The 12112-nt window shown below is 40.2% G+C and overlaps 1 protein-coding gene across 6 annotated transcripts in view; it reads left to right on the top strand.

Annotated features, from left to right (window-relative positions):
- raph1b (Ras association (RalGDS/AF-6) and pleckstrin homology domains 1b) overlaps positions 1-12112 on the top strand; it is a 40822-nt gene that overhangs the window by 8937 nt on the left and 19773 nt on the right. For 3 of the 6 annotated variants that reach the window (XM_028007337.1, XM_028007338.1, XM_028007342.1), the window contains exon 1: positions 3382-3564. In XM_028007337.1, coding sequence (XP_027863138.1) covers positions 3448-3564 — 117 coding nt within the window. In that variant the 5' untranslated portion in view covers positions 3382-3447. The other 3 variants (XM_028007339.1, XM_028007341.1, XM_028007340.1) reach the window with 2 other exon arrangements.

Consider the following 12112-nt stretch of genomic DNA (forward strand, 5'->3'; position numbering starts at 1 on the left):
ATAATAGTAGAGCTTGTCTCAATAACTTCTTCACTACTGGATCTAAGCTCTGATCTTAAAAAAGAAGCTCACCTTTTCATTGTTTCTGGTTCAGATATACACGTAACAAAATTATGTGGATTCTTTTTGAAAAATATTGTTTAAATTATTATATTTTGCACCTTTAGTTAAAAAATAGCAAACAACAGTGAAGAAATCTGAAAAATAAACAAAGTTTCTAGAGGTGCTGCGTAAGTTATCCACAGCACAATTCACAACAACCATCATTTAATAATTAAATGTGGCTGTGGGACTTCAAAAAATAAAGCTCCTATAAATATTTTCTGCTGGAGGTTGATCAGAGGGCATAGTCTAAGAGTAGTGTGGCACAAACTAGGATCAGAACAATTACTGGAAATAATATAAAATCTAATTAAAACAGTGTAACATAAAACATATTTAATTAAATTTTACTTTAACCAGATAGTTTATTAGATAGCTGCCTGTTTACACAACAAATTAGCCAATCAGAGGGGAGGAACATGATGCTTTTAGTAGGGATGTGACGTGATATTTAAGTGCTTCAATAGTTCTAGTCAAAGTGAAGTAAGTTTTGCTAAAATGCCTCATTTACGCTGAGCGGTTCGGTGCAGGTTGGTGTGTTTCAGTGCCAGCTTATGGTGCGATATGACACGAGATATCTAAGGGGAATTTAGAGATGTTTCTTAATGACTTTGGACTGTGGGAGGAAGCCGGAGTATTGGGAGAGAACGTATGCATGTACAGGTAGGACATGCAAACTTCAAGACCCAAACATGGGATTCAAACCTAGCACCTTCCAGGCCACCGTGGAGCGCTCCTTCTACATATATCGATTCAAAGGCACTGATGATCAAACAACCTTAGCAGTGATTTTTTTTATTTTTTAAATTTTCTTTTGTATACACCCAGTGAAGAGGTCGATTGCACTTGACCTGAAACAACAGCAATCCACTGATCAATACTAATGCCTTCCCATCGCAGGTCGACTTTGTGGCACATCATCAAACGGCTGGCTGATGGTCGGCTACTGCACACTTTACAGGAAGGCTGAGGGTCACTGCTGAGCTTCATCTTTTTCAGAACACAGACTGTGGTCCAGTTATTAGCTCTGCCTGGTTAAAACATTTTAAAGGGGCAGTATTATATGCTTTTGATTAAGTAGCTTTTACTTTTTAAGTTACATGTCAAATATGACTTAAAAAACTTAAAATAAGACTTGGTAAATTTGATTCTCCTGATCTTTCTGACACTCTGCCTTCAGGAAGTCATCTCAACTGAGCTCCTCTATTAAAGCTTTAACAACATTTTTACCAGTGATGCACTGAGAAGTAAATATGAGCTAAGCAGATGCACAGTTCCAACTAATTGCTGCTGGTTAGTCTGAAGGAGCTGAGTGGGGTGTTGCAGGGGAGCTCAGAAGTTTGGAAGCTGCTGCTCTGAGGTGGAGCTGCATGTTGAAGGCGGAGCTGGGTCCACCCAGGCGTTTTGCAAAGCTGGTTGCCCAGAGCGATTAAAGGATTTCTCAAACATGCATCTAAGAAATAAAGGCGACCCTCCATGTATGTTTTTGAGGAGGGCATAACACTATAACATGATAAAAAAAAAGCCATAAAAAAGTTGATTTTACTAAAAACTGCCCCCTTAAAGCAAAACTTTGGAGAATTGAGGATCGTGTTTGATTTGTGCAGATGATTTGAGTGCTGCTGTGTGAACTTCACCATCTTGGACATGCTTGTAAACCTCTGTAGTGCTCCTTCTCTGCCATCGTCTGTTTTCTGTACTTCCCCCCGTACACAATCCTGCCTTTATTTCCTGCAGTGACATCATAACTGCCCCTGCTCGCTCAGAGCCCTTCCCTTCTTCCCACTTCCTGCTCCAGACAGGAAATGAGCAGAACTTTTAGACCGGGGAGACAAGGACACACCTGTGTCCACCACACTGAACCCTGTGTGTGACGTTAACTGATGACACAGGGTAGGTGTGTATTTTTTAGAGTGGGTTGCCTTCACTTTAATTTAAATACACTTTACCTCCTGAATATACAAGCAAGCTTGAGCTGCTTTTTTTCTAGCACTCCTGCGTCTTGACGGCAAGTCGATCTTGTTTGTCTGCGCGTGTGCCGCAGACCTGCCTTTGTTTTCAGCAGCGGAGCAGCTGCGAAGCGGCCCCTTCTCTGTTGTGACTGAGGCTACTGTTGTTCCCTGCAGCTGCGCAGACCCATGTGTCACTGCCACACCTGTTCAATAGCCTTGTGTTGACTGAGTGATATCACGCGTCGACCGTCTGCAAATTACAAGAGCGGCCTGACCTATAATCTAACGGGGCAATTATGTTTTTTCTATTTTTTTTTTTTATGGCACGTGTGGATGGATGACTCAAGTCGTCATACTATCTCTTTACAGCACTCTCTCTGCGTTGTTACAGGGAGTCTGTTTGCTGTGAAAACACACGCTCGGTTTTCTTTTGCCTGTAAGGCCACATGCTGCGTCCAAACAACAGTTGCCGTGCAGGAAAGCAAAAGAAACAGCTGAGGCCAGCGGGAACAGCTTCGCTGTAGTTAGCCACAACATCAGCTGCCTACCTCTCACACACTCCACAACTAAATCACAGTTACAGTATTGATTGAGCATGTTGGTCCAGTATGAGTAAGAATGAGTTTTTTAGCAGTGCTTTGTAAATGGATTTCGCACAAAAAGGAGCACAAATGCACGTCATTCCCTTTGTTAAATACAATAGAGGATCTATGATACTTGGGGTTCCTCTTCCCCACTTTTAAATATGGTTGAGAATCTGTGATGCTGTGGGCTTGTTTCTGCTCAAAATGACCTCAAAACTGCCGTAGTGTGTAGACATCTTGTAGTTGTTTAAAATGCTTACTTACCCTGAACATGTAGGGTTTTTTTTTATCTACAACAACCTACTAATGTATGACTCAGCACTGTAGTGAGTTAATGACCCACTGAAGTGTTAAAACTTGCAGACTCATGAGTCACATTGACACACATACCTAATAGTTTGAGCAAGGCTTTTGCTTTGACTCATGTTAGAAATTACTGGGTAAGGCATGGTACCGTTTTCATCCAGCTGTGCAGATTTATCAGGGTAGTTTTCCTCCCTATAAGTTGAATTGTTTTAATTTAAAATTGTTAGCAGGAACACTGGCTGATTGCTTTAAGAACTTCACAGAGAACATTTCTCTGACTGTGCGAGTCATTTTGTCTGAGCACAGTTAAGTCTCTCGCTCAAGCACCCTTCCCAGTTAATCCTCGGCATTCTTGTGACGGAGAACTTGCTGCGATCCGTTCCAGCTGTCGAGTATCTCTGTTCTTCTGCAGCGCAAATAGAAACACAAAAGTCCGTCTGTAGCATTTGACTAAAGATGTCAGCTTCAGCGAGTTGACATCAGGCTCAGTCAGAAACTTGCTCATGTCTGATCATGGTTTCCGTTTTGTTTTTTTTCCAGGGGATAAAAGCCCAGCCGCAGAGTGGAGTGGTGGTCTGACCTTTACCCTCAGTAGGACGAAAGGAAAAGCCACATCAGAGGTAAGAGTTCCTGTAAATTATAGTTGGTAAATGCTGGCATTGCTGTTTTTCCTTGTGGTGAAAGAAAGGGCAGGTTTCTGGAAAGCATCAAGCCCAGAGTTCCTATACAGTTTTTTAAAGTATGGAATGGGATCCAGGTCTTTTCCAGCTCTGAGTGAGTATGAATAGAGAAAATAGGAGTGAGGAAAAAAATACTTCCACACCTTGGAAAGTGTGGCAATGGGCACAACATTTAGGCTATGTTGTGCCCTTCATTCATGTCCTTGTTTCTTTCTTTCCTTTCTTCTTTGTGCTTTATTTTTTTCTTGTGTCTTCCTTCCGTATTCAGTACTGATTACTTTTTGGAGTCCTTCCTTCCTCCTTTGTGAACATCTCTAATTGCTTATGCCTCCTTCTTTCCTTGTTGGTGCCCCTACCACCCAATCTTGTGTCCTCCTTCCATTGTTCCACTCTTTTTGTGTCCCATCCTTCTTTCCTTCCTTGTGCCCTTTTTCTTCCTTCTACTTTCCTTTTGTCCTTCCTTCCATCTCCTTCCTTTCACGGGTCTTGCCTCCTTTTCATTCCTCTTTCCTCCCCCATGTCATACTTTCTTACTTTCATCTCTTTTACCTCCCCCTTTTCCTTCCTGATGTCCTCACCATCATATTTTGTCCTTCTTCCTCCCTTTTTTTGTTTTCCTCTTTCCTTTACTTTTTTTCTTTCTTTTACTTCATTGCTGTCTTGAGTCCTTCCTTGCTTACTTGACTTTCTCTCCTTTATTCCTTACCTTTTTTGTCATCCCTTCCTGCTATCCTCCTTTCTTGTTGTATTTTCTTTATTCTTTCCATTCATTTTTAGTTTTTTTTCCCCATGTTGCTGCCCTCTGTAGAAATATCTTCAATAATTTATAAGTGAACTTTGGTTTCTACTATTGTAAATAAACAGAAATTATGGAGTATTTTACTAGATGAATGTGTAGGAATCCAAGAAAAAAGACAGCTTCCTGTGAAGCTCTGTTTCTGGTGGCCTAATGTCCTAGCTATAATGCAGTCTCTCCAACATGCGTGTCTGGGGCTCTACGCTCTCAAACCAGCACCATCAGTCATCTGACTAAAATACATTTTTAACTAAGTGGCATTCCCTGTTGACAATAGAGATCTGTGTTGTTTGCTTGTTGTTGTGAGTTCAGAGTTTGAGGAGCATACAGTTTACGCCCCAAAAGGCCTCCAGAAGGTTGTGTAAATCAGAGCTAAATGAGAGGGAAGGGGAGAGTCTTCCTCACCGAAGGAGATAATTCTTGACTTAAGTGGAAGCATGTGGGGTTGAATCGTAGCGGTGGTTTGCAGAAAGATGTTCTGCTTTATAGCATTTAGAAGTTTCCTCTTTCCTCTATGTCTTTGGTTGTCAAACTGAACTTATTTCTTTACTAAAGAGACAAGAGATTCTCACAGCATAACATGGAGGTCTGTTGGTTAACACAGGACGTCATTCAGAGTTTTCACCAATAAATTGGAGTTATGTTCCATAGAAAAAACCAATGAATATGCACTGTACTTTTTTACTAGGGTTGTAAAGGTACACAACAATCACAGTTTGGTATGTATTCGGTGTTTAAAGTCATGATCCAAAACGCTTCAGTCAAGGGAAATAAATAAAACATGATACTTTTTGTACTTCCATCAGAAGTAAACTCATTTTTAAAAAATTGGTAAAGTATAGAACTGATTGGCGATTTGGTTAGATTTTTTTTAAAGGAATAAAGTAGAATTAGAAGGCATTGTCAATGCCTGGATAAAAAGATTATACAACAACATAACCACTTGAAAACAGTCAGTTTTGACGTTTAGACATTTTTTGAATAAGATTGTACCCATATTTGAGAATAAAAACTGTATAAAAGTTGGTTTTTAGTGTCCCATGTCATGTGCAGCAGTTAAAAAAATATCCTTTTCAAACTGCATTTTTGTTCTATTTTTGATACAGAATTGCCCCAAAAGTCAAAGTAAATTGTAGAAGCCTTCTTTAAGCCAGCTGCGATACTGTAGGCTTCATTCAGCCAGAGAAAAAGATAAAGCTGCTGCTTTTCTTCGTCGTTCAGACAGATGAATCTGTGTTTAGACTGCTGACTTAATGTTGTGTGACTGTGATGAGCCGACGACTCACGGAGCACAAGACCTTTTGATAGGAGAAGCTAAACAAAACGAATACAAATAATCGACCAGACCGAGCTTGTGGCTGCTTGCTGGCGATTCATACTGCTTCAGTGTCACTCACAGACTCCCACTAACACCTCCACTCAGCTGTCCATATCGCTCGGCACGCCCATCGGCACAGCCGTGCACATCACGCACAGCTGATCACAGTTATCATGGCAACTGTTTTCTTCAGGCGCAGGCGCTTCTAAAACGCCACCCTTGAGCCGAACTCTCCTGCTGGTTCTGAGATGCAGCCATGAAGGCGTTTGGGGGGGATGCGGTATGCGATTGTGTGTTCCTGGCACAGCGAGGAATACTGGAGGAGGTATGGCTGGAAACGAGTCCGGCAAATTTTTCGGGTCTGCCCGATGAGACGGATAAAAACAAACAGCAGCTGCAGGAGGGATATGGACACAATAGCAGACAGTACTTTTTAATTGCTACAATTGATCAAACGTAAACTCAAGGATTGCCTATAGATATGTCATTTTTCAAAATGAAATTAGTTTTCCTACTTAAAAAAATGACTTCATTATTTGCATCTTTTATTGTATTTCTAATATTGTGTAAAAAAGACCTATGTGGTTAAATGAAATATTTGCAGAATTTGAACATTTTATCCAATTAATCATCAGAATACTCAATATAACAATCGATTACTAAAATAATTGTTAGTTGCAGCCCTAAACTGAAAACATAATGACACCAACTAAATAATGCAACTCAAATGTTGTTAATCCTTCTAAGAAGCTCACAATGCCAGCAAAAATAACCATGCTTACTGTGATTAATGTAATTGCTTCATCAATAAATGTTTGTCCACTTAATCAAACTGACTGCCTTTGCGGGGAAACGCTGACAGAAATATGAAGTGTCGTTAAATAACTGTCACATTCTCTAAAAGCTTTCCAGCATATAACATTGTCAGATTTGCCACATCTTAATACCTGTTTGCAGAAACCATTGATTTGAAGCAGCATTGATGCTGATTAATTCACACTGCAGGTGCAGTCTGGTTTATTTAAACCCTCCGCTGACCAAATGCTGGATAATCTCTGTGTTCCCAGCCTCTGCTGCTGCAGCAGCAGTGCTGCATCATGCTTAAAAGTTGGTGTTGGTGTCGGGGTGTGAACATATTACAGCAGACCACCTGAGCCCCTCTGTGTGTGTGTTTGTGTGTGTGTATATGGGGTGTATGCGTCTGGATGGAACCTGATCTCTTTAGGGAAAAGACAGGAATATTGATTTCACATTTGGGCTCATGCCCTACAGTGAAGCTGACGCATCCTCTGTAATGTTTGTTCATGAGCGAACAGAGTTGACGTTCTGAGAGCTCTCACCTAGCACAGATCACCTTTGTGTTTCTTGTTTATTTTATTGCTGATGTTTCCATGCAGACAGACAATGGAACGCAGCACATGGTTGTTCTGTTTGTGGTGAAAGGAACTAGCGTAGCGTAGCGAGTGATGAGGCTCGTGTGGCAGAGATCTGTGCGTGTGCACGTGTGTGTTGCCATGACAATTGCTGCTGAATTTCGCCTCGCCGTGATACTGGTGAGCTTGCTGTGTCCTCACACTTCCCGCCCACCAGTGTGACCGTGCACTTCCACTATCCCCCTCCTCTCCAGGTTGGGTTTGTGCAGCTCTTGCTCTCCATCTGTCTGCCTCTCCTCTCTCCGGCCCCCGTCAGCTCTTTATGCACCCCTCCTTCTTAATTGGCTGTATAAACCGTCCGGGACCGCTGTGTCATGCCACGCTCGACTGATCCAGACTCCGTATGTGTGCGTCTGATTGGTGGCTGTTGCTCGTGCTTGACTGATGTCGCCGGAGCCGCTGCTTCGGCGATCAGCCCCTGACTCTATTCGCAGTCTAATGGTAGCTCTTCCCCTGGTATTGTGTCCATCCATCAACCCCTTTCTTCCTTTGCTGCACTTAACCAGCTCCTCACAACAGTCCCTCCTTTCTATGTGATTTATGTTGCTTTTTTTACTACCACAGTCCTGATATAAAAACACAGTGACATTAATATTCAGCGAAAAACAAGAGTGTTATTGCTTCTAAGATGTTTACAGTATTTTTCACATTTCAGAAATTATGCCAAAACAAACGTTGGTGACTGCTAAAGAAGCACTGATCAGATATTTTGTGGCTGATTACAGTTTTTCTTTTTTTTTTGCATCACTAAAAATGATTACAATCCTCCAAATTTATCTAAATAAAAGATAACTATACAAAAAGAATAGCACGTCCTTCAAAAAAGGCCTGAGAGAACATCAAAATTTGCTGGACAATAAATAGTCTCATAAGTTATTGCAATAAATATAAAATTGTTGCTTTGAAACCATTTTCTAGTAATACCACGGCAAAGGCAAGAACAAATTCTCAAAGATTAATAAACTTAAAATTCTATTGAACTTTTCACACTGAAACTGGAGGACATTTTAAATATCCAAAATAAAAAAAAAACATACAATAAACTAAATTAATTGCAAAGTCTGTGTAAACAAAACTCCCCTTTAAAAAACAAGAGTAGTTAAGGCCAGTGCATCAGACTGAAGACTTTTTTTCATCCAGCTTTTGGTTTTAATTTGTCATGCGATTAATTCATTTATTGCTTATTACAACATGTCTGCTTCAAAAGACAGATTTCTTCTCACATCTTATATTTAGATTGAATTGTGCACAATTACTGGTAGAATTGGCATTTTTAACTTTCCTGTATTAGCGATTTAAATTTAGCTCGCTTAGCATTGCTTACTGTAAACTCCGTCTGGGTTTCCTTCAGGGTAGCTTGACCATGACTGTGAAGTTATCAAAAGACTTTTATTCATGAAAATTTTGGCCGCTTGTAACCACAAGTCATAATTTCTTACGTTCGTCTAATGGAACGCAGACAAACCAGCTAACAATGAACCGAGTTTATATTTATATTGTTGTTATAACCACTTAAAGTGCTCTACAGTAGAGCCGCATTAGCCTAGTTGCACTCACAGATGCAAAAACATTGAGGTTTGGTGACTTGCCTAGAGGCTTATCAACATGTGGCAGGAGGAAGCTGGAATCAAACCCACATCTTTCTTATTGCAAGATGAGCCACAGTTACCCGGGGATTACCCAAAATTGTCATGTACAGAAAGTTGTAAGCAGAAAGTTGCCAAATATAGGCTTCATCTTTGTTGTTATAACTAGAATCAGCCCAATATTTATCTATCTCAAACATTATTATGTTACCTTTAGAGTGGAATATCACATTCACTAAAGGTCAAAGGTTTAGGTCAGACACAGCTAGTTAGAAGCTGAAGTTGAAACAAAACGCCACTCCTTTTATATGCAGAGGCTTTTTTCAGTTGCACTGAGTGGGTAGGTTCGTACTGCTTTATATATTTTCTGTGTTATTGTGGTTTGGATTTAGTCATGAACAAGAAAGAAAAGGATAAATAGCAGTGAATATGAGTGAGTAACTATCATCTGCGTTGCAAACATAAGCCTGGAAGTAATTAGACGCTCTCGCATTTTGCAGCGAGATCGAATCTGTTTTATATCTCAGTGGCAATGAGACCAAGCATTCAAGACCGGGAGGCTCTGTTCTTTGACGAAGGCCTCGATCTGACAGGCTCATCACACGCGATATCGCAAGATGGACTTTACAGGCTTTTAAGCAGGGTCATTGTGATGCCGAATGTCATTTGTGATATCCTATGTCTTGGGATTTCAGTGTCTGTTTTATGACTTCAGTTTATTCCATGGAGGCTATTTTGACAACTAGACGCATGTATGTGTAAATCATGAGTCATAATCTGTCTGGAAGCACATTTCATACTGGATGACATGAGCAGGAGGATGAAATTTATCCTGTTGAGGAAACCTTCAAATTGGACCATATTGTATATAAATAGCATGTATATATAGTTGCTTATTAATTGATTAAACTGAGAGATAATCAACAGAAACATGCTCAAATCTCCTGTGTTCTTAAAACTGCTTTATGTCATGCCTTAAATACTTTTTAAGGGATGAACAGAGATGAACAGAGACACGGGCCACAAAAAATCTAAAAGTTGAGTCTGAAAACAGCAGGATTGCAATAATACAAAAGGGCAACATGACCAGCAACCAATGAGGAGCCTCTTAAACTAGCTGCTAGGGTAACAAAAATGTAATAAACTTGATTAAGAAACGCTCAAGTTTTAATGGTAGTTTTTTTTTTTTTGCATGCAAAATGAAAACTATGCTCCACACCAACTTAAGAATAGACCCATTAATAGCTTAATCTTATATTAGTTTAATTGGCTTCAAATGTGATTTAGCCTGTTAGGAGCATTGGAAGCTAATGCTAGCCGTTAGCATTGTTTTGTGTATGTTTTCCCACCAGGAGGGTTAATTGCACCACTTTGTCCCCAATTTATTCTCCTCTGACTTTGTACTGGGGAACATCTTAACTGGCCTATTAGCTGTAATCCTCAGACCTGGCAGATTTAAAGCCACTCCTAGCAGTGGTGAAGCTCCTGCATCTGCTGCCAGCGACTTTAAGAGCTTTAAGTGTTTGTATCCCACTAAACTCTGAAGAATTCCCAATCTGTGTTTACAGCCAAGCACCGCAGCAGCTATTCATGCTTTCTTAGAGTTTAATGAGTTTCTGTTAATGACCTCTTGTTCCCTACTCTCTTATTTTCCAAAGTGCTTCCCTTTAATTTTGGCTCACTTTGCTAGTATTATATAATTCGTTAAGGCTTTTCAGTTGGGAGGTGGGATTGTGAGGGTAATATGGGGGAGAGGGAGAATGGATATAAGAACAAGATTGATTCAGTTTTCATTTGATCTAGAAATAGCCTGTTTAGAAATACTTGATGGAAAAATTAGCTCAAGCGGAAGTATCTGGCTACCAAACTGTTTATTTAGTTATGTCAATTTTCCACATCTCAGCCCTCGTATTTCCTGTCTGTTTGAAATATGAAAGGATTTATTTGTAACCCACGTTTATTGAGCTTTTGGTATTTGAATGTTAACTGGAAACACTGGTCATGAATCAAGCAAAAAATCAGGACACCTCATAGTGATTGTTCAATGCTTACGAAAACCCCCAGTGACCCATGCCTGTTGCTAACTGAGACGTCAGCAACTTACCGTTCTTGTAAACTCCTCAGACTTAAGACTACTACTTGTCTGGCCTGAAAGCTGAGTCATAAAACTTGTTAGTCAATCTCAAATAACGTTTTAATGGGAACCAAATGGTCACGGATTCTCTGTCGGCATTACACAAACAGAATTTAGCGAGGATTCAGCCAAGAAGACCCAGCCTAACCTGTGATGTAATTTCATGCATTTTTCTCCAACTAATGGAAAGAAGCAGGGAGATCTGGGGCCTCCTGGTGTAGATCTCTTGTTTTTTTAAATGCACTATAAACTTGGTACAAAAGTAAGAAAAGTTGTTTGCCGTTATGCAGTTCTTCTTCTGGTACAACGCACACAAATATATAATCCATACAGATGTGGTGCAATTTAATTTAAAGACTTTGTAATGGCAAGAGACTTATTACCAAGAAGCATTGTTATGACAAAGACATAATCAGCCAAATCCTTTGATCTGACATGATGCCAGTGGTTTGTGTGTCAAGTTTGGTGTGAAATTATCCCTCAGGCAGGATCAGTCATTCCAAGTCATGTGACTAGAAGTCAGGGAGTTAGTCACTTATTAACCTACTTTCTCTGGTGACAAAAATACACGGTGCACAAAGGGAGAGGTGTTTGACCAAAAATCCAACACTTTTAAGCATTTCTTCAGCAGTATTAAAAATTTACATACACTATCTGTTCCTTTTGTTACACAGTCTTTACTCTGTGCTCTTCTAATCTTCTTGACACTCTTTGAACTGAAAGGCTAAAGATAGATCTCTGTTCTTTTCCTTCGCTTTTCCTCCTCCTACCTCTTTCCTTATCAGGGCTAAGTGCTATACTTTCTCTAGTTTCATGAGAAGAGTTTTTCAGTGTAAGAAGACTACCTTTCTGTTTCTGATTAGCGATTTACAAGTTAGTCGGTCTAAGTTTTTTTTGTTTTTTACCCCTCCAGGGGTCTTTTGTGGGCTCTAGTGTTCCTTATATGAAAGTAGGCTGACAGGAGAGGGGGAAGACATGCAGCAAATATCGTCTGGTCCGGAAGTCGAACCCGCGACGGCCTCATCGAGGACTCAAGGCCTCTAAACATGGGTCACGCTATCCCCTATGCCACCACAGCACGTCCTAGTTGGTCTAAGTTTGGTCGGTTTCCCCTTGATCAGCTGTGACCATGCAGTGACTGGCTGATAAAATTCAAATAGTAAAAAAATGTATTTAATGTGTTCAAAATATTTCGATTTCCTAACTTTTAGAAACTGTCAA

The sequence above is a fragment of the Xiphophorus couchianus genome, chromosome 22 (genome assembly GCF_001444195.1).
Source record: "Xiphophorus couchianus chromosome 22, X_couchianus-1.0, whole genome shotgun sequence".
Lineage (NCBI taxonomy): Eukaryota > Metazoa > Chordata > Actinopteri > Cyprinodontiformes > Poeciliidae > Xiphophorus > Xiphophorus couchianus.